The 23,149-nt window shown below is 45.6% G+C and overlaps 1 protein-coding gene across 6 annotated transcripts in view; it reads left to right on the forward strand.

Moving 5' to 3' along the window:
- The window catches only part of LOC111873323 (gonadotropin-releasing hormone receptor), a 42,093-nt gene that overhangs the window by 12,647 nt on the left and 6,297 nt on the right, over positions 1-23,149 (forward strand). For 3 of the 6 annotated variants that reach the window (XM_033755067.1, XM_023867952.2, XM_033755065.1), the window contains exons 2-6: positions 15,325-15,554; positions 16,535-16,683; positions 17,396-17,504; positions 21,663-21,870; positions 23,026-23,149. In XM_033755067.1, coding sequence (XP_033610958.1) covers positions 15,333-15,554; positions 16,535-16,683; positions 17,396-17,504; positions 21,663-21,870; positions 23,026-23,149 — 812 coding nt within the window. In that variant the 5' untranslated portion in view covers positions 15,325-15,332. Of the gene's footprint in view, positions 1-2,835; positions 3,126-14,850; positions 14,981-15,324; positions 15,555-16,534; positions 16,684-17,395; positions 17,505-21,662; positions 21,871-23,025 lie in introns of those variants that run through there. The other 3 variants (XM_023867961.2, XM_033755069.1, XM_023867970.2) reach the window with 3 other exon arrangements.

Genomic DNA, 23,149 nt, shown 5'->3' on the forward strand with positions numbered 1-23,149 from the left:
GAATCTTAGTTTACAAGACGGGCTGCTGAAGTGATTCAGTGAATCTTAGTTTACAAGACGGGCTGTTGAAGTTATTCAGTGAATCTTAGTTTACAAGGCAGACTGTTGAGGTGATTCAGTGAATCTTAGTTTACAAGACAGGCTGTTGAAGTGAATCATTAAAGTATCGATACGACAGATAACACGGTGCCAGCGGACGAAGTGTTTTTCTGCAATTATCAGGCTGTGGGACGGGTCTCTCTATCCCCTGTCCGTAAGAGTCAACGCCCTCGCCCGTGGTCACACTTCAGTTTCGCTCTCATATGTTGCATACTGAGGGGAAGAGTACTGTCCCTTCGGATGTGACGTCGTATAGTCTGGTACAAGTACCACCTCCATCTTCAGGGTGGAGGATGAAGCCCAGTAGGAACACAAGCGACCAGCAAGTAGTCACTGTGCGTGCTTTTAGTGCTTACGCGAGCTACTCGTTTTCGATCATGAAGAAGGAGGCAGAAGGTTCCTCCAAAATATCGGTAAACATTTACCAAACTCCACCGCCTCGCCGGAAAGATCGACGTAGCGACTGTAGACTTGAATTCGGGACGTACTCGGTTCGAATCTGGGCGAGACACAGTTTTCAGTAGTTTTCCTCAGTTTCTCTGGTAAAATGCCGGGAGAATGCCTCAATTAGGTCACGACCACTGCTTTCCAAATCCATTAAAATTCCCTCCACCAGTCAGCCTACAATTCGACGCCATATTCTGACACACTGACAGCGTCGTGAAACAAGCAACAGAAAGACACGCATCGTCATATCACCATAGTGACCGCCGTGAGAACCCTGGGATCTCACATGTTCTGTCGCTAGGTATGTTAGCAGTCAGAATTGTTAGTAGTTGCGAATCAGAATAGAACATGACGATAATTTCATGACGGACCCAGCACACAGCCTGGAGTCGTGGTATCAATAAACTTCAGAGAATTCTCGGAATTACTGTTTTTTTTTTTTTACTTTTTCATTTTCGGGCATTTTAAAAATCGTTAGAGAACACAAAGTTTTGGAAACTGGATCTCTTTCCGTCTTCAGGTGAGGTGCAGGGAGACACCAAGTCTCAGAAAGAGCTAACCTCAATTGTTGGTAAGTCCTTCTTAACGGACCCAACAGAGTAGGAGTCTGGCAACCCCCTCACCTGAAGAGAGAAAGAGATTCAGTTTCCGAAATGTTATGATCTCCAGTGTTCTTTTTAGAATACCGGGCGATAGGCAGTTTATCAGGTCAAAACCCTTTAGAATCTACTTCAGAGAAGGCTGCCGGTAACTGTCTCGTCATTCACAGGCGAGGGTAGCTCAGTGTCTGCTACCCAAGATGCTTACATAAGCATGAGAGTCGCTCATCTCCGTTCTTTGGCCGACAAGATGGTTCATGCCCAGTCTGCATGGAGGTCCTGTGGTCTGTCCGTGGCAAAGATGTAAAGGTTAGGCATCCAAGTAGCCATGAGCGATTGACAAGAGACTAAGGTTCGTTTCACTGCTTGTTTACGTAATATTTTCCACGACAGCCCATCGCAGATTTATTGCTAATTAGATTTGCGTTATTTATCAAGAGAAATTTCATTCCAGGCTGTTTATATATGCTAGGATTTATACTGATTAACGGGCAGTAAATGCCCTTCTAAACAACAGAGGCTTACTTCTACGAACAGGCTGATTTACCCGTGGCTTTCATTCGTCCCTCCTGGGAAATGCCGGGCTAGTTCCTGAACTGCACCACGGTTTTATATTTCCAATTCATTATTCATCAGTCACCCTACAAAAAAGACGGTATGTCTCAGTCGGTACAGTGACGACCTACGGGTTGGACGCTCAGCGCTTCGATTCCCGGCAGAAGCAAGGATTTTTCTCCTCCACAGCGTCCAGACGGGCTCTCCTATTTAATGAGTACCTGGGGCTCTTTCTCAGGGAATAAAGCGGCCGGGGTGTGAAGCTGACCACTGTACTCCAATTTTTGCCGAGGTCAAGAGTGGTAGAGCTATATCTCAACTCTTCCATACGTCTTCATGACGTGGTGGCTTAATTAATCAAGCACAGGCACAAGTTTACCTTACCATGATACCACGCTACGCTGTGCGACGCATAGTCTGGATACCGAGACCGTCGTACAATCAACCCCAAAAGTTCAGCCCCCCGCGCGATTAAAAGCACGTCTTCTAGAATTAAGATAAAAATGGGTGTTTCCTGTTTTTACTGTATTGTGTGTCACGTAACTTGCTTATACAGTGTTTACGCCAGTCAGCCTCACTAACTGACTTCATGGAGCTGAGCCCTTCTCGAGAAGCCGCCAGTCGCTCAGCTACTCAAGAACTTCCCAGCATTTTATGGAATCCGACGGTTCATTACCATGTTCACAAGAGCCCTCCATTGGTCCCTACCCTAAACCACGCGAAACCAGTCCATACCATCCCATCCTATCTCTATAAGATTCATTTTAATATTATCCATTTACGTCTTGGTCTTCCTAGTGGTCTCTTTCCTTCTGGGTTTCGAACAGAAATACTACATGCGTTCCTCTTCTCCCCAATTCGTGCTACATGCGCTGCCCATTTCATCCTCCTTGATTTGATCATTCTAATTATACTTGGAGAAGAGTACAAGTTATGAAGCTCCTCATTACGCAGTTTCCTCGAATCTCCTGTCACTTCATCTCTCTTCGGTCCAAATATTCTCCTCAGCGCCCTGTTCTCAAACACCCTCAGTCTATGTTCCTCCCTTAATGTCAGAGACCAAGTTTCACAGCCAATCATCATATAAAGTTTGCTCTTCAACGACAATGCGACATGATTGCGTTTGTGTTCTCAGAGAAATGGACAGCAGGAAGCCGGGCCCTGGGGAACATGGATCCCGCGTGAGCTGTCTCGATACCTTCCGGTCGCCGGAAGCGTGTGCCATACAAATTTGAAAGATCAGCTTTATCAACATTCGCCTCGGAATTTATTGGAACGTTTATTTTGGTTCGGTTTGAGTGAGAGGCTGTTTGCTTGTCAAGGACTCTACTCCGTGGAGCGCTTACGGACCGTCTAGTCCCACCCGTTTATTCCTGTGCGCAGAACTTGCGAAGCAGAACCGTGTTTCTGCAAGTTGCATCTGCGGTACGTCTGGACTCGATTCCATAACATTTATATTTGTTGTGTACAGCAACATGTAGCACGAATGGGGAGAAGAGGAATGCGTATAGGATACTGGTGGGAAAGTCAGAAGGAAGGCGACAACTAGGAAGACTAAGGCATAGGTGGGTGGACAATATTAAGATGGATCTTAGATAGGATGGGATTGTATGGATTGGATTGATCTGGCTAAGGATAGGGACCAGTGGAGGGCTCTTGTGAACACGGTAATGAACCTTCGGGTTCCATAAAATGCTGGGAATTCTTGAGTAGCAGCAGAATTGGCTTCTCCTCAAGAAGGGCTCAGCTCCATAAGTAAGTAAGTAAGTAAGCAACAGTAAAGAGAAATCTTATGGCCAGTTCTTCTGTGGTGACTGTCAGTGCGACATCTGCAGACTTTCACATGAAGCTCATATCGAACTTCTTAAAAAAAAAAAATCTTTATTCGCGTTAGATAGATAAGTTTTCTGAAAAACTGTGGACACTTCCGGAGGAATTGTTATTTTGTGCTTGGTTTCGGGCCGTATAATTTGGAGACGCAATTTAGGGCCCTGTAGCACGCTGCAGCAACGACCTCAGCATTTGCTTGAAGACCGAGGAAAACCAAGGAAACCTGTATCGACATGGCCTTGCAATCCCTAATCAAGTTAATCTAATAATAAACTTATTCCTACCTGTAAGAAAACACATTGAATCTGTTTTGGGGTCAGTATCAGCAGAGAGGGAACCTCAGTCCTCGTGCCGGTCTGTCGGCGCTAATTGGACAGCTGCTGCACTGAGATTGAAACCCAGGTGCAGAGGAGAACATCTCAGCCTAAAAAGGATTAACTCCCCTATAAGCCTTAGGGCAGAGTAATTAAGATTAAGGTCTTCTGTAGCTTGGTGGAAACTACACGGCGTCACATCCCGGAAGGGGATACGCCGATTTGAAATTCAGCAGTTTTCATTATACATAAGAGTTTGAAACTGTCATCTTATGCTAACAATTTCCTCTGTACTGCAACATGAGTTAAGGAAGTTAAAAATCTAAATAAGGTCTAAATATTTGTGGCAATTGAATATTAACATAATTATTGTGTTTCTAGACATTATCCGTCGTCCTGTCTTTATTTAAACCAAACACCACGTAGAGGAAACACAAGGAAACCGCCCACATGTCCCTGGCAGATCTTCTGATCAGACGCCTCTCCCATCTGGACTCCCGCTATCACAGCAGAAGTCAGAAAACTGCTGCTCCTTCCGCTGTAGATTACATGGGAAAACTGTGTATTTATATTGGCAATATACGGGAAATTTGTCTCTATAGTGACGACTGCTATTCTGTAGCACTCTGATTTTAACACCAATAGCCGTGAAACAGTGCATGGATATAAGTGCTAGACCTCGTGTGTGGGGAGGTTTTTAATGTTTTTAATGTTTCTCTTAACTCTCGCAGATGATTTATGCTGTGCTTGGTTTATATACCCTATCTTATGTGGGTGCAGGTGTCCGGAGAGAGGGGCTAGCTCTGTCGGCTGGGCCCAACTGAATAGGTTCGACCTGAAGACGGAGACAGACCCCAGTCTCCGAAGCGTTGTGTGCTTTAAATACAAAACTGGACGCTGCATTGTGTCCAGGAACGCAAAGAGACCCGCGACATTTCGGCCTATGGCATAGTGCCTCAACCAAATATGACGCCATGTGCCGTATTCTTCTTCTTCTTCTTCTTCTTCTTATTATTATTATTATTATTATTATTATTATTATTATTTTAAGTTGGTCATTTAATGATGTTATCTATTGTAGGATGATTAATGACTGTGGAGCAGTTGGTGGAACGAGAACTGGCACGGAAGCAAACTGCTCGGATAAAGTAAGTCCCAGCGTAATAATAATTCAATTCAATTAAGTTGTTTGTTATTTATGTGCCGAGTCAGCAGCTACAGGACCAATTACAGAAAGAGCACAGTGTATGTAGTTACTGTTAGCACAGTTTAGATACTAATAATTACATTACAGAGAAAGAAAGGCATAAAGGCAACGGCCACAAGGCCAGTTTCGGACGTAGCACAGTGGAAACAATTATTCTTTCTACCTCACACAACAGAGAAAAGCATAAGGGTAATAGTAATAAGAAAACAATACCAATAGGCAACAACCTAGCTATCCTTGTAACAGGCCGTGAAAATCGTAGGGTTGTGAGACGTCGAGGCTCCCACATTTTGTCGACAATCGGCTCACAGATGGCGGTAAGTTTGTCAGCCTTACGCACCGGCCGCCCTTTAACCCCAAGAAGATTCCTGGTACTCATTTCTGTTAGAGACCGAGNCATATATACTGTGTGAGTGTAACAGGATGCTGAAATATAATAATGTTGCTTTGTTACCCTTCGAAGATCTCCGAAAGTTCTTCGATTGCATAGGATAAGAGGATCCGTTGCGTAACAACGGATGAAACCGGAAAGTACACTTCCATGGAAACGCAATAACAGTGGGCCGTTGCATAGGAATTGCCGAAACAACAAACGCGTTTCCCCGGAGATGAGAGGATAAGAGGTTCCGTTGCGTAACAACGGATGAAATCAAACACTGCTACAAGGTGTTCTGTGTTAGCATTTCCTAAGCAACAGATGAAACTAACTCTTCGATAAGGTATTCCCTATCCCGTCCGAATTAGTTCTGATACTGCAAGTGGCAATTCTTGCTAAGTGTATAAGTGTAAAAGCGAAGAACGATAAATACTCACGTGACGTACCCAAACACGTTACATCTATATAAACATAAATTGGATTTGGGCGTTGGAATTGGGCTGTGTCGTTTACCATAGCGTTCATTTAGTGAGTACAGTTTATTTTTCATCGTTTTTCATTTCGTTTTCTTAACTGTTCTCCTTATTTTTAGTGCAATTGGCGGTGGGATTGAGCTGTGTCTGAATTGAAATATTTCGTTAGACTGAGCCACAGCAACGCGTGGCCGGGTACAGCTAGTAGAGAATAACTAAAATGGCTTCGTACAAAGTTATCCCTGTACTTAATTATGTCATTAAGCACCATATCTTGAGGACACATGAGTGAGTGGAGGTACAGTTCCGCCATTTTTTATCTCATAACAAGATGGAAGTGAGGTTTCATGTTCATGCCTCTCATGCTTAATCCATCCCCCCCCCCGTGGATGGCGCCCAGGGTTTCTATTTGGGGGGGGGCTATACTAAACGCTGTGGAGAAGAGAAAAGTATCTTGTCTCTGCGAGAAATCGAAGGCCGTTCGTCCAGCCCGTAACTATATTGACTGAGCTATCCCGGTCCCATATACACTTTCCTAAAAGTTTCCAATGTAGAGAAACGTCCTCTTCATAGGTTTCTCGGTCACGCAGTTCGGATAAAGTGACAAAAGATGTCACGTGCTGAAAGATATGCCAATTTTCGTAGAAGTGGCACTTGTAGGGTTAGGAAAGGAAAGCACACTGAAGAAATATGCTCGTCCCTGTGTCACGACACGCTACAGGTGGCAGGTACTTCTCGGTTCTGGGCGCCCTTATTGTCACGCACATGCGCAGTTCGACCGCAAGACGTCGGTTATAATATCCAACAGGGCAACAAGTGGTCGTTTAGTCGTCTCGGCGCTCGCGTCTCGACGCCCGGTCCGGAGTCAGCCGCACTTGTGGGTGAGTGCAATTGTATTTAGATTGCAGCCGGACGGGAGATACGGCGCTCCTCAGTGGCGGGCAGTATCAGCAGATAACTTATCGATCTCACTTTGCTCTTGGTGGGCTGGTTGCAAGACGTTTCGGAGAACATAGCCGTCTCCATCTTCAAGGCGAAGTGACCAAATAGTGCCTTCTAGCCAGATCTTCTGAAACGTTAGCAAAAATGTTTCTGTTGCGTTACATGGGTTTGAATCTTGGTTTTTCACGTTAAGAGAAGAACACAGATTCGGGGTATATTAAAAAGGGTGCTGAGGGGAATATTTAAACGTAGGAGGGAGGACGTGAGGTTTCAGAAACTGGTACTCTTCACCATATATGAGGATGAGATGGGCTGGGTGTGTAGCATGAATGGGTAGATAAGTAATGCCTATAAAATTTGAGTCGGAAAAGCTGTAGGGAAAATGTTAACTGAAATACCTGGATGTAGATGGAATGATAATAATGATTTAACTGTTATTGTTTGTTTAACGGCTCTTAAGTAACAGAGCATGTATTGCGTCGATAATTTAGATGAAAATGAGTAATGTACTGAAAAGGATATGGATGGAAAGGGCTGTGACCTAATTTAAGTTACTAACCCGGAATTTTGTTTGAGGTACTGAGAAAGATAACGAGAAATCTCAGTCAGGAAAGCCGGTGTCCCTGTCCAGATCTGAACCGAGGACTTCCCGAATAAAAGCGTCACCTCTTGAGCCAATTTGCTTGTTAATATTGAACCGGATTCTCTTTGTGTGGCACTAGACTTAGGGTGCATAACTAAAATTTACAATAAAATTACTACATCTATTATTTAAGTAAAGTCATTTATTGTAAAAAGAAAATTATCGCAAAACAGAAAAGTACAGGAGCTTCCAAACTACATTCAACTCACTGAAGTTTCCATCGTGTCTCCCCCTTTGTATGCGCATGTATATATGTAAGAATTAACCGATTATTATTTTCTTAAGAGGATATTTAACATCTTCTGCGATATACCGCCATGTAATCTGTTGAAAGTCAACCGATGTTTCAGGGAAAATTGTCGCTTCCTTCTTCAGGGTCGAAGAATAAGCCAAGGAAGAAACGAGCGTGAAACCTTGTGGCAAGTAGAGCTGATTTCACACTGGTTTCTTGCTTGGTTTATTCTTCGACGCTGAAGGAGGTAACATGTTCTTCCGAAACGTCGGTTGAATTTCAACGGAGTACACGGCGGTATATCCCACAAAATATAACTCTCCATGACCGCCGCTCTGGGGACCTCATAACCTAAATTACTTTCTTAATTCAAATATTTAATTTTATATAATATTTATTCCCTTCAAAGTCTCGTGGCTCACTAGTTGAGAACCTCTGGTTCAAAGGTGGGTAGGTGGAACATGTGTTGACTGAACCCTATTCCCCTCTCTTCATTAAACAGGTCCTGAACCGGGCCCACAAATTGTACGAAAATATCTCCCTTCACAATGGCTGATTCCATGTATTATTTACAATCAGCAGAACAAGTGGGAGGTGCAATTGGCGGATAAAGTATGAGGGAGAGTCAGTAAACAGGTCACAAATGGATATAAACATAAAAAACATGTAATATTCGAACCTGGGAAAAAGAACATTTATCCTCCACCAATATTGATGCATTTGTCCCATCAATTTACCAATACGTCGAAACCCGTAGCACAGAGGTCTCTCTCAGCCAATTCTGCACCTCCGTTTCAACCTCTTCGTCATCACCGAAACATTTTGCACCCAGTTCTCAACCGCCTTACGCGACAAACACTTCCCGCCGTAAACAGGAAACATTTATTTATGAATATCTTTTAAACTAAGTCATTTTATCCACCAAAAAAACGCATAACAGAACGCCGCTCTTCGTTAATACACTTAAGCACGGTCGCCATTTTAACTACTGAAACCAGCCTCTGAACATGCGCTTCTGCTACCTAGACTGCCATGAAGCTGGAATGTGCTGCTACCTAGTGATACACACAGAAAACCTACTCGTATTACGTCAATTAAATCCGTTTTTCTTCCATTTGTGACCTATTTAATGAATCTCCTTCGTATGAGAGCCAGGTTAATCTGTCAAAAAGTAACTCGAATGGCTCTGCCCCATTGGGGAGGGAAGAGGCTGAGAGATTAGACTCAGGGGATGTAGAAGTATTGCTCATGTATCGTCAGACGCGGCTTCTGCGAACACAGGTCTGTGTATATGACAACAGAGTTCAGCGAACTTAATAAACTAAACTTGAAGAGTAGGGGTTTTCAGTTATTTAGGCTGCAGACTTGAAGTCATAACATTATCCGTCACATAAAGTTACATTAAAAATATATTCCGACCTTAAACGTTCATCATCACGTGACTCACACAAATCAAGCAAATATTTCTAAACTGTAAGTGCATAAAAGAGTAAAGGTATCCTTGTAACAGGTCGTGGAGGCTCATAGGGTTGTGAGACGTCGAGGCTCCCACATTTTCTAGACAATCGGCTCACAGATGGCGGTGATGTTGTCAACCTTACGCGCCGGCCGCCCTTTACCCCTCAGGAAGATTCCTGGTACTCATTTCTGTTAGAGACCGAGTCGACCCCAGGTCCATAGTGCGGCTGGAAGGATTAGGTTAACTGGAAAATCCAGTTGTCTAATCAGGAATCGAACCCGCGAGCTTCCGGCTTCTAGCATAGCGTGTCAACCAACTACGCTACCGCGCGCCCCAAAATGTAAGTAAATATTTCTTAAAATATGAAACCAATCAAGTGACTCCATGGAGTTGAGTCCTTCTAAAGAAGCAGCCGCTCACTCAGCCACTGAATGTTCTCCCATTATACTATGGAACTCGAATGTTCATCGCCATGTTTAAAAGAACAATCCACTGGTCCCTATCATGAGACACATTAATCCAATCCATATTACCCAATCATATTTGTGTAAGATCCATTTTAATATTAACCTCCCACATGCGTCTAAGGCTTCCCACTGTATACATCACCCTTCCGCCATGCGTGTTACCTGCCCTGCCCATCTCATTCTACTAGCAGTAATGAAGACAATTGTAGAGATACACAGTGCGGTTAGAGCGCATGCAGTCTGCGCATTCTGTTCCCGGATGCATGAGTGCATTCTGGTGCCGAACATCCGTCCGACTGTGTAAGCTGGGGATTGTTTGTTCTTCCGCGGCTTGGAAATCTGTGTTAATGAGAGACGGGAGCGGCTCTTGCATTTCGGTAAGAGTGGCACAAGCGCCCTGCCAAAGCAATTCTGCATTTGGGGTTCTCAGGCTCTAACTACGAAGAGCACGGGCTTCTGGGTACAGTTCGGCGACACCCCTACCTTTCGGAGGAACGTACCGCCTCCATCTTCACGATCAGATAGCAAGCAATGCAACAACAAGCAGAAGTATGTGGCAAGCTGAGATCAGCATCCGATATGTTCCTCCGAAACGTCGAATTCAGAATTACACGGCATTAGATCCCAGAATACCTTAATGAAAATTATTCTGTTCGAATTGAAGAACTGTATAATAGGCCACGACCATTTTCTGTTCAATTTACTGTACTTGATACCGAATAGGTTGTTGCAGATGTAACACGCTAGACCTGGAGGTTCTCGGATCGAATCTATGCTGAGACACACTGACGGTTTTTCGTGGTTTCTTTAAGTCTGTCCAGGCAAATGCGACAACAGTACCTCGATTAGGTCACGACCACTTCCCTCAAAAACCTTTTTATGTCTATTTCACTAATCACCGTGACATCCGATGCCATCTCAACAATAACAGCGCCATTAAGTGACCAACAATATACTCGTATTTAATAGCCAAACTTTGGTGTGAAGAATATCTTCCGGGATGTGACGCCGTGTAGTCTCGTAAAAGTTTACCGAATTTTAAGGGGAAATGTGCTGCCTCCATCTTCAGGTCAAAGGGTAAGCGAAGAAAGAAATTATATTGTCACCTATTATGTGTGTGACTATAGACGGGGTATGGCTTGGATATCTGATTTATTGACCACTCATACACATCACTCGGAACTACAAGTAATTACAGCGCTGTCGCTAATTTCCACGTTTTACAAATCACCACAGCACCCGCAACGCCTTTTTCCAGCCTGCTGTGTCTCCAACAGCCGTTGTCCTAGCAACGGTTTCTAACAGTGGAAATCCTTCAGCTTCCAGCGCTCAGGTCCTATCTTAGCATCCCGTGCAGAACTCTTTTCAACTATACCGTCAGCTCTTCTCAGCCTCGCTTGAAGAGCTCAACTGAACTGCAGTGCCCCAGTTGTCTTCTTCCTATCCCCTCGGCACGGATCACATAATAAACACCGTTCTTCTACAGTTGTGTGCGTGTTCGTTTCCGCGGGAACGTATTTACCGAACCGTTGCTCAGAATCAGCCGTTTGTTTATTCGTTTATTGCATAGCAACGGCTAATACTAATTGTTTGTTTCGAGGTCCCTGCCTAGCGACGGGTCTACTACGCCACAAGAGCAAGAAGCAAGTAGCTAACAAGGCTGTGCTTGCCGGCTTCCGGAGCGATGTGCTAACTTGGCAGTTCCAGAACACGAGGCGGAAGTTCGGCGTACTATTTAGGGTTCCGGGGACGCTGTGGTTCTATCAGCCGCGCTGCCATCTGCCTCGGCTAATTCTGGACAGCGAAAACAAGCGGTTCCACTGTCCGATGCCACGCAACAGAGACACACTTGTACCGGGTCAGGACGACAGGCATGTCTGTCTGTCTGCAAGTCTCTAAATGCACCATCCGTTTCCTGTTAAAGACGATGAACCAGACGTCAGGGTCAAGTTTACAGGAATCCTGCTTCGTTTATGGGAAGTCCCGGCTTCAAATCTCGGTCCGAACACCGGTTGTAGTGACTGAGTTGCATGGTTTCCCTCAGTCTCTCCAAGAAAATTCCGAGATAGTATTTTAAATTAGGTTACCTCCGCTTCCTTCCAGATCCATTACAATTCAGTATTCACGAATCATCTTATCGCTCAGCGCCAAACAGACCGAACTGTTGAACTTACTAAGCAAAATCCTTCTTTAGAACCTAATATTTGCTCAGAGAGTCAAGAAACGTCAGCATTTTATGGAATACAAAGGTTCATTACCGTGTTCACAAAAACGCGTTACTGATCACTAACCAGAGAGAGAGACCAGCCAACGGCTTCCAATTTATATTTCCTAAAGTTCCATTTTAATATTGTCCTCCAATCCAATCAACTTGTCACCTCCTTTCATGCTGGTATTGAGTCGACCCCAGGGCCATAGTGCTGCTGAAAGGATTAGGTCGATTGAAGAAAATCTACCTCATCGGGATTCGATCCCGCGACCTTGCGGCTTGTAGTATAGTGCCTCAACCAACTACGCTACCGCGGCCCGGTAAATTCTTTTTTCTATAAGACGAGGACCCGGCGGTTGAGAAACACTGGTCTAGAAACTGTGGGGGCCTCGACGTCTCACAACCATATGTTATTATTGTTATTGTTGTTTATAGTGCAGAGGCCAGCCCGACTCCTGCGAATTCGATTGCACGCGTCTAAACGATACATTGACGGAAATAACAATCACGTGACGTCACGAACACGCCTCCTGTAATGACGCAGAAAGGCAAGCGTTGGAATGAGTGGGCCGAGGTAGGTCGCGACTTGTTACGCGCAATCAGATGACAACTTCTGTGTCTGTTTGGAGAGCGCCGTCCCATGGGACGCGCTGCCTCGCAGATCCCAAACTCTCAAACCCAACTCTGCGTCTATATGCTCCACCATTACGTTCATTTATTTCGGCGCACGACGAATTCAACGGAGGCGACCCATTCTGTGTCGACTGATTGATTGATTGATCTGCAGACAGCTCAACAGTTGCCATTAGATATAGCTGAGTGGCCACAGCTCCACGCTCCGGCCCCTTTACCCCAAACCTTTAACTGAAATCCAACAAGAATGACTCTATTCCCGGAAGAGATTTCAAGGAACAGATATGGGACGAAGGCAGTACCAAAATGTCCGGCAGAGTGGACCTGAAGGCTGAATTTGTGACATTGGTGATAAGGGCGATTGTTATTTGAATGCTTTAGTAGTCTGCCTTAAAGGGGCCAGGGTAAAGTGTGGACATGGGATGTACCCCGCGTGTAGCAAAGATGGTGACAGGAGAAACTCTCTGAATTGTTGAGGAACAGAGATTTGGAGTGGGGAGCCATTCTGTATAAAAGGTTTTGGAATATCGGTGTAGAAATAGGTATTAGGGTAACGGCAGGATCCGTGAATAAGGAGTGAGGTAAAGCTGACCCTGTAACGGGGCCGTGGAGGCCCACTGGGTTGTGAGACATCGAGGTTCCCACATCTTATAGAACAATCGGCTCACAGATGGCGGTAAAGTTGTCAGCCTTACGCGTCGGCCGCCCTTTAACCCCCAGGAAGATTCCTGGTACTCATTTCCTCCGTATCTTAAGGCACATACAGAGATAGAACCGACTCCTTCTGGACATTTCCCAGTTCATTAATCACCAATCATCACGACATTCAGTGCTGTATATTCTAGCTAATTACAGGGCCTTAAGGTGACCCACAAAGGGAAGCTCTCTACTGTTGGGGTGCTGGGCCCTGAAGGAGAACTGGGAACCACAGAGTGTGGACTGCCGTGCCTCAGGAACGCGTCACTCAGGGCTCGCACGGTTTCTGTTGCACAAGAATGAAATTGGCTCTTGTCAGTTGTCCGCACAACGGGATAATCAATTGCGACACACATACACACGGAGATCAGAGAAATGAAATTGCTCGGAAACGTAGCCGGATATAGACCTACATTAAAAAGGCCAAATTAGGAACACAAAGAGCAAGAAAACTGAGGAAGTACAGGGGGCACAAGAATCAAACGCATTCAGCAAACTGAATTATAACTGACATGCTGAAACCCATGTTCAAGTATTGTCTACGATAAGTTGAAATCCTTTTGTATGTTTATTCACATACCCCCCCCCCCCAAATGATATATGCTCTCATGTAAAATATATGTTTATATGCGGGGACCCGCGGTAGCGTAGTCCGTTGCGGCAATATGCTACAAGCCGGAAGGTCGCTGGTTCGATTCCCGATGAAGTTACTGGATTTTTCAGTAGACCTAATCCTTCCAGTCGCACTGTGGCCCTGGGGTCGACATAACATCTAACAGAAATGAGTACCAGGAATCTTCCTGGGAGGTAAACGGCGGCCGGCGCATAAGGCTGACAACCTCACCGCCATCTGTGAACCAGTTGTCTAGAAAATGTGGGAGCCTCGATGTCTCACAACCCTATGGGCCTCCACGGCCTGTTACAGGGATAGCTTTTAACCCTCATGGAGTTTAAACACTTGTTTAAGGGTCTCAAGGCGCAGAAATCTCGTGAATTTCGAGAAGTTCTGAGATAAATAATCACTTCTTCTTTTTATATGGCGAGACAGCCCGAAATCGAGCCTTTCGCTCTATGGAGTGAACCCTCCAGGTGCTTATAGCCAACGCTACAAATTCAATGTAAGCTTGTGTCTGCTGCATGTGGTATGTGTGTTATACGCTAAAAGCATACACTGCAGAGTTGCAGTAAAGAGGGAAGCTGCAAGATGCTACAGCCACCTGTTGAAGCTGTTACGTACGTATTTACATTCTTCCACTGGAGGAAAATTAAATGATGCTAGACCTACTATCAGGGTTTTGTACGCGTGTAAAATGTAGCCTCTTACTGCGAGAAAGACCATGGAAGTGAAATTTGGAGTTCTTATGGTGCTGTCTATGTTGGGTGCTATCGTCTGGATTACGATACCGTGCAGTCTGGTACAAGTGTACCGACGTTTCGGCAAACGTATTGTTTCAATTTTCACAGTCGAGGACATAAAAAAGGGAGTCGTTTGTTTACATGCTCACTTAAGACGGTGAACTATTACCAGACCACGCAAGACAGAAGCATTTGTAAGCGAATAAAAATGCTTAAACCCAAGTACTGAAGTCTTTAGAAATGTTAATTATGTGAACAATTTAGGATATCCCTTGTAACTTATATGGGTCGTCTGTTGCATGTGGGATTGGCGTGGAAGCGGGATCCAGGGAACAATGGACGCACACAGCGTCTCTTAGCAACTGTTCCACCGAACGACGCTGAAGTAGATGGATTTAAATGAAATTGGTTGTGAGGATGGGAAGTGGATGGAACTGGCTCAGGTTCGTGTTCAATGGCGGGCTTTAGTACTAGCGGTGTTGAACCTTCGGGTTCTGCTACCAGAGAGTTAGTTAATTAGTCAGATAGATCCCAGGGAAATGGGCTGTGAGGGTGGGAAGTGGATGGAACTGGCTCGGGATCGTGTCCAGTGGCGGGGTTTTGTATTAGCGATGCTGAACCTTCGCGTTCTGCTACCAGAGAGTTAGTTACTTAGTAAGATGGATCTTAGGGAAATGGCAGGTGGATGGAACTGGCTCGGGACCGTGTCCAGAGGCGGGCTTTTGTATTAGCGGTGCTGAACCTTGTGGTTGTGCTAATGCTTCTACTGTTGGTGTGATGCACGCAGGCCCAAGCATGGCGACCCCGACAACAGGGTTGCCGCCGACAACCGAGTTCCTGTCGGACGACATGAAGTTTAACGACGGACACCGGATGTCCATTATCACGTACAGCGTGCTGATGGCGGTGTCCGCCGTCGGCAACATCACGGTGCTGGTGAACATCCTGAGGAGGCGCCGGTCCCTACGCTTTGGCAACAACTACATGTTCATGCATCTAGCTATTGCAGACCTCCTGGTAAGTGCACCAACACTCTTAACGCAATGTTCTTTTCTGCACCTCGCAGAAGAATATACCAACCACAAAGAAATCATTGATCTTGAAATGCCACTTGAGATCGTAAACATACAGTTTAACGGAGCCGGGATAGCTCAGTCTGTACAGCGACTAGGCTACTGCATGGATGACGGAGGAATAGGGGATCGATTGCCAGCAGGGAAGAGAGAAGTTTCTCTCCTCCACAGCGTCCAGACCGGCTCTGAGGCCCACCGGGGACTGTTAACCCGAAAGGGAAGCGGCCTATATCGAGTGCCGAAGTAAACATTCGTGAAGTCTTAATTTTGTTTATTTGAACGCCACGCTTCATAATGATGACACACTTACTTGACGGCGATAATCAGGTATGGCTAAGTAAAAGTAAAAAAAGCAAAAGGTAAAACTATCCTTTGTAACAGGCCGTGGAGGCCCATAGAATTTTGAGACGTCGAGGATCCCACATTTTCTAGACAATCGGCTCAAAGATGGCGGTGAGGTTGTCAGCCTCACGCGCCGGCCGCCCTCCCCCCAGGAAGACTCCTGGTACTCATTTCTGTTAGAGGCTGAGTCGACCCCAGGGACATAGTGCTGCTGGAATAATTAGTTTAATTAAAAAAAAGAACAATGACCTCATCATGAATCGAACCCGAGAACTTCCGGCTTGTAACATAGTTCCTCAACCAACTACGCTACCGCGTGTGCCGGTTAGTGACGAGACAGTTCCCTGATTACGTCACGACCGCTTCCTTCCTCATCCCTTCGAATTCACCATTCATTAGTCGACCTACCATTCGACGCTATGTAATCTGAGCTACCAATAGCGTCGTTAAACAAAACTTTAATTAAATATATATGTATATAATCCATAGCATTCGTTAATTTTACGTAATTGGTGCAATGGATACACTTACACTGAATGCGGGATTCAAACCCCAGACCCTCCATGAGAGTGCTTGTTACAGGTGACTTTCCTGATGATGCCACTGGAGATTGCGTGGAACACCACCGTGTCCTGGAGAGCAGGAGACGCCGTATGCAGGATAATGTCCTTCTTCAGGACGTTTGGACTTTATCTGTCCAGCTTCGTCATTGTTTCTATCAGCCTGGACCGGTAAGTGATACGGCGGCCTATCATCCTTTGTAACGTGCCTTTCAGCCCTTGCCGAGCTTCAGCCTTCCCTAGAAGACCGCCAGGCTTGCACATTCCTGGGAATTAGATCATCCGCTTTTCACTTCTTTGGGTTTCGCAATAATAATTCTTTTACACAGCAAGGCCGTCAGCCTTGCGTCCAACCCCCAAACTGGGGACCAGGTTTCTGTATTTATGTCCCCCAGTGACGGGGTGGCCCAGTTTTACCCCCAGCTATTGGGTTCCCTTTTCGTCGCCTCCTATGACTCGCAGGGCTACGATGGAGGTGCTCTAACCCGCCTCCACATGGGGGTACCTTATAGTTACAAGTTCTTATTCAGGACAGCAATACTCGTATTAAGGATGAGGTGGGCAGGGCATGTAGCACGAATGCGGGAAAAGAGGAATGCATATAGGATATTGGTGGGAAAGCCAGAAGACCAAGGCGTAGGTGGGTGGACAATATTAGAATGGATCTTAGAGAGATAGGACGGGATGGGATGGATTGGATTGATCTAGCTCAGACTAGGGACCATTGGAAGGCTCTTGTGAACACGGTAACGAACTTTCGGGTTCCATAAATGCTGGGAAGTTCTTGAGCAGCTGCAGAATTGGCGGGTCCTCAAGAAGGGCTCAGCTCCTTGAGTAAGTAAATATTCGTATTAAGGCTGATGGGTGCGTTTGTTGCGTGCAGGTGTTTCGCCATCTTGAGACCCATGGCGAACGTGGTGAACGTGGCGAAACGTGGCAAGATGATGCTCACCGTGGCCTGGTCGCTTGCAACCTTGTGCAGTACACCACAGGTACGTGCTGCACCAACCAACCGGTAGCAGTTGTAACCTAACAATGAACGGTCGCATGTAAATTTAAAGAACTCGTCTTAACCTTGCGCAATTTGTGATTCCTTCTGCAAAACCCATCCGTTAAATTTACAGCGTACAAGTTTACAATCTTGTTTCTTTTTAATCACACCTCTCCTTTTCTAGTGTCCCTTCATTTTCCAGCTTGTCCTTTATTTCTTCTCTTCTTTCCTTTTTCCCCTTGTTCCACTTAGCGGAGATCCCGGCAGACGTCACCATTAAGGCGCGCGCAGGCGACGGCCTGTTGTTGCCTTCGCGTTGCCTCTTATCGTCACATCAGAAGGTTCCTTATTGTAATGACACATCCATCGCCACTGATAACAGATCCTCAAGGACGTCGTCTCGCATTTTATCGTGCGGGTCCCAAGAATATGATGTGATAACACGCTGCCCCCTGCTCAGTATCGACCGAGAAGGTTGGCCTAGCGGTAAAACTCCACACTCGTATTCAAGAAGTGCTAGGTTCGAGTCTCGGCAGGGGCGACTTATATTCTTTTTTTTACCCCCCTTGGCACTACAGCCCCAGTGGGCCTAGGCCTACCTCCTTGAACTCCGTTCATTTCGGTTTTTCTCGATCTTACACATTCAGTAGGACTCCTTGGGCGAGTGATCAGCTCGTCGCAAGGCCTCTACCTGTACACAAACACAGAAAAACGCACACAAACATCCATGCCCTGAGTGGGATTCGAACCCACGATCCCGGCTTCCGAGCGAGCGAAGACAGTGCATGCCTTAGACCGCTCGGCTACCGTGACCGGCTGACTTATATTCTTACTGAGTAATTTTCATTTCGTGCATCCTGCTGTGTTACAATATACAACTCTTTATTGACCGTCACAACACAACAAACAGAAAAAATCAAGGTCAGCGCCCAGCTATGTTTCGTTGTTTACTTTCCATACAGTACGGACAATTCTTCGTAAGATGAGGCACCGACTATACAATTAATTTGCAACATCGTGGGCCTCCTATGCATTCTTATATATAAGAAATATCGAATTTCCAATTTGTCCATGGAAACGTATGAAAAGTAAAATATCAACGACTGATTCGATGTTATGTAACATAAATTTTATCTTGTTTTATAGAATAACTTTTAGTTTTTATATAATCTGACTTATTGTATTTTTACACAAAGTATTTTAAATGAGTAATAACACTGTATCCAATCTAATGTACTGCAGTTCAGTTGTATATGTTTGTTAATATGTGTTTACCTGATGATGGCCGTTAGTGGCTGAAACATGTAGCGAAACATAGCTGGGCGCTGAGCTTGATTTTTTCTGTGTAAGATTTGAGGCTTTCACGGCGGTGACTATGAAGAAAGCAGTCTTCTGGGATTTGGCACCGTGTATATGTGGTGTTAACCGACGTTTCGGAGGAACGTATCGCCTCCATCTTCAGGGTAGAAGAAAAAATATAAGAAATCTGCAAGCGAAGAGACCGCGAGAACCGGTAAAAGCAAGATTTTTTCTGTTTGTTGTGTTGTGACGGTCAATAGAGAGTTGTATGTTCCTGCCGAGGTTTACGTTCATTTTGCCCCTTAAGACAAATGCTGGGAGAGTACGCCCATCAGGCCATGAACTGGCTCCTTAAACTCATGTCTCATCCTAAAATTCGATGCTGCACAATCTGACAGCGCGTTTACCCCGCTTTGAGATGCGGCTGTACACTCGCCCCTGTTTAGTGCACTAAGAAGCAAGTTGTAGCCGTTGAGGTGGGCGCCCGATGAAAACAAGCGCATCGAAATCAGTTCCATGTTGTGACGAATGCATTACAAACAAGCCTGGTGCACGGAAAATACTGAAACTTAAGATTTTACCGTTAACACAAGAATAATACTAAAATTCTTGCTATTATGAACAACTACAAGGAGTAGAGTCTTCCTTTGTCTTCTGAGTTACTTCAGGACGCAGCCAGTGACTAGCGCACAAAACAACGAAACATGGCACGACAGATGAACTGACCTAATCATATCAACTGGCCTTTGCCTGGAAGGATAGAGGAAACAATTCGAGCATCTCTCGAGCATTACTGGCTAACGCGGTTGAGGCACTATGCTAAAAGCCGGAAGGTCGCGGGTTCGATCCAAAATGAGGTCAGTGGATTTTTTAATTTACCTAATCCTTCCAGCCGCACTATGGCCCTCGGGTCGACTCAGCTTCTAACAGAAATGAGTACCAGGGATCTTACTGGTGGATAAAGGGCGACTGGCGCGTAAGGCTCAAAACCTCACCGCCATCTGTGAGCCGACTGTCTAGAAAATGTGGGAGCCTCGAGGTCTCACAATCCTATGGGCCTCCACGGCCTGTTACAGGGATAGACTTCGAGCGTTATTATTACGCCAAGCCATTCGTCTTAAGGAGCTAATAACTGCACGGTGGGGGGGGGGCAAGAATTTGAAAGACGTTTATGGAACCCGAAGGTTCATTACCGTGAGAGCCACATGAATGCAGTCCTATATCTCCGAGTTCCATGTTCGAGTTATCCTGCCGTTCCTCTGGCGTCGCGACGGACACAACAAGAGACTTGCGGAATGAGGGCTGCGGGCTCACGTGCGTGATGGTACAATGATGAATGAAGACAGATAGCTGGACGGACTTTGATCAATGAGTAATCCATCAATAGGGACTACGCCCATTTAATTAGAGATTAATACAGATTACACTGAGCAAGCGTGTAGCCGCTAACAAGCACGCAGCGTGTCGCTCTAATCCCCGACTTATTTTCACGCCGGTTGTGCTGCAGGGAGTGCCCAAGCCACTGGCAAAGTGCTGAGTTGTCTTCTGCTTAACTAAACACCATGCCATGAAGACGTATGGGGAAGTGGATGAATAGCTCCACTAACTCTGAGCCTAGGAATAAATGAAGGTTAATGGTCAGCTGCACGCCCCAGCCGCTTTACCCCTGTACTCATTGGATAGGAGGCTGGGCGGACCCCATAGCCGGGCTGCACGTGATGATGAAGAGACAACTCTCTCTCTTTGTCGGGAATCGAACCATCGATCGTTCAGACCGTAACCAACACATCGCAATGAATCAATTTGGAGAGCAGATGTGATTCCAATGGTCAAAAGAGTTAAAAATGACAAAGAAAATCTAGCAGTAATTCAATTTCTGTAAAAGTTCTGTTTATTTCAGCAGCATGAGAGAGATGGTCAACAAGATCACGCGGGCTATGCGGTAATGGGCTGTGAAAATGAGTGGATAGAACTGACTCAGGATAGTGTCCAATGGCGGACCTTGGTATTAGCGGTGTTGGACCTTCGGGTTCTGCTACCAGAGAGTTAGTTAGTTAGTTAGTAAGATGGATCTCAGGGAAATGGGCTGTGAGGATGGGAGGTGGATGGAACTGGCTCAGGATCGTCTCCAGTGGCCAGCTTTGGTACTAGCGGAATTGAACTTCGGGTTCTGCTACCAGAGAGGTAGTTAATTAGTAAGATGTGTCTTAGCGGCCTCCGTAGTCTAGGGGTACCTCATGACACAAGGTACGCGGGTTCAAAGCCGGCGGAGGTCGTGGAATTTTTAAGGGCGGAAAAATTCAGGGAACAAGTCCTCCGGGAGGGACTTTAAGCCGTGGATCCCGCGTCGTAGATTTACGGCATGTAAAAGAACCTCATGTCTCTAGGAGACCTCTGAGCAAAATTATCAGGTAAAAACTTTCCCGCCCAAGTAGTTTCCAATACCTCTGGTAGATGGGGGAACTATCAAGGTACCGAGGGCCGACCTCGTTGGTTCAACGGGGCTGATAGCACGCACCGTCTACCTGTAGGGTATGGAGACAGTAGAAATTAAAGGGGGACGCACAATGGACCAATAACTGGTCTAAGTGCATGGGGAAACCCACCCCCTCCAATAATAACAATAATAATAATAATAATAATGTGTCTTAGGGAAATGGGCTGTGAGGATGGGAGGTGGATGGAACTGGCTCGGGATCGTGTCCAGTGGCGGTCTTTGGTATTAGCGGGGCTGAACCTTCGGGCTCTGCTACCAGAGAGTTAGTTAGTTAATTAGTGACATTTTCTGTGAGGATGGGAGTTGGCTGATTCACTTGAACACGATAAACACAGAATTTTGGGGGGGCCGATTGTGTTGCAGATGGTGATTTTCCACGTGGAGAGACACCCGAATGTCACGTGGTACGAGCAGTGCGTGGCCTTCAACATGTTCCCGACGAAGCTGCATGAGCTAACGTACCGCGTTCTGGGGATGGCGATGATGTACGGCCTGCCGCTTGTGGTCATCATTATCTCCTACGCCTGTATCATCGCGGAGATCTTCAGGCGCTACCAGCTGTCCCAGGACGGTATGCTACCTTGCCCAACAGCAGTCGCCTCCCAGTCTCAGCTCCTGGCTTTATTTATTTGTTGCTTTGTATTTGCATTTCTCTCTCCGTCTTTCTTTACTTGTTTATTTACTTACTTCTTTCTTACCCTCTGCACACACACACAACAGGCGCCACTCCGTATGCTCACAGTCCAACCATAACTTCCGATATTGCTAAAATACAAAAACAGTGTTTTCATACAGTTCTTCTAAATAAGATATTTTCATGAAAATAACGACACCTGACGCCTGACGTCAGACGTATCATTGTTGGTAGGTCCAGGTACCGGTCAAATAAGTACTACCTGCAAGCAAAGCAAACATCGCTTTGTCGGTGCACTGTGTTCCCATAGTTTCATTCAGCATTACTACCGCTATACTATGTAAAGACTTGGGCTTTAGGTTTCCTCATTTTCCCCTCTTTTCTTATATTTCCTTCTGTCTTCCTCGTTTCTCTTATTGGTTTATTTCTTCTTCCTTCTTCGTTTATTTTTTTCTCTCGTCTTCATTTTTCTTTCTCTCATTATTTGCTTTCTTATTTATATTTCCTTCACTGGGTTATTTTACCCGCTTTGTCTTCCTGTTTCCACTTTCTTTCTTGTCTTCCTTAATTAACTGCTGTTTTCCTTAATCTTCCCCTTACTTAAGCCTCCTTTGTTGGGGGCCCGGAATCTGGACTATAGAGCCTCTAGTTGCATTCTGCTGCGCCTCAAAGCGGAGCACAGCCACTCCCTGTCAACTATATGATCTAGGGATCAGAACTGCTATTTTACATTCAAGAGGTTGTTCGCTCGATTTTTGCCAAGGGGAATATTTTGTTCCCCTGCTGAATCCTTTAAAGAGAATGCCGCGACCATATTCTCCCCTTCACGAGTCATAATCGCCCTGCCATATTTCACTTCATGCTATGACATCTGCATTCATACTCTGTAGCATTTAAAGAGTCAGTCCGTACCTCACAGGAAACATATCACGTCACCGCTGCAGAGCCCAACCAGTTACTGCTGTTCATGAGAGGACCATGCGGAACACACAGATGCACTATGCTTTAGAGAGTTAATAGCTTAGCATGAAACAAAATGAAAAATTAGCACCCCGTAACAGTTTATGGAGCATTGTTAAATGGATGTTGCAGACAGCTTCCGGCGTTCAAGCCTGGTGTTTTTGACCAGGGCCCGAACCAGGACCCTCAAGATGGCCATCATCATCTTCGTGGTTTTCTTCATCTGCTGGACGCCTTACTACGTCATGTGCCTCTG

This window comes from Cryptotermes secundus, unplaced genomic scaffold, assembly GCF_002891405.2.
Source record: "Cryptotermes secundus unplaced genomic scaffold, Csec_1.0 scaffold1269, whole genome shotgun sequence".
Taxonomy (NCBI): domain Eukaryota; kingdom Metazoa; phylum Arthropoda; class Insecta; order Blattodea; family Kalotermitidae; genus Cryptotermes; species Cryptotermes secundus.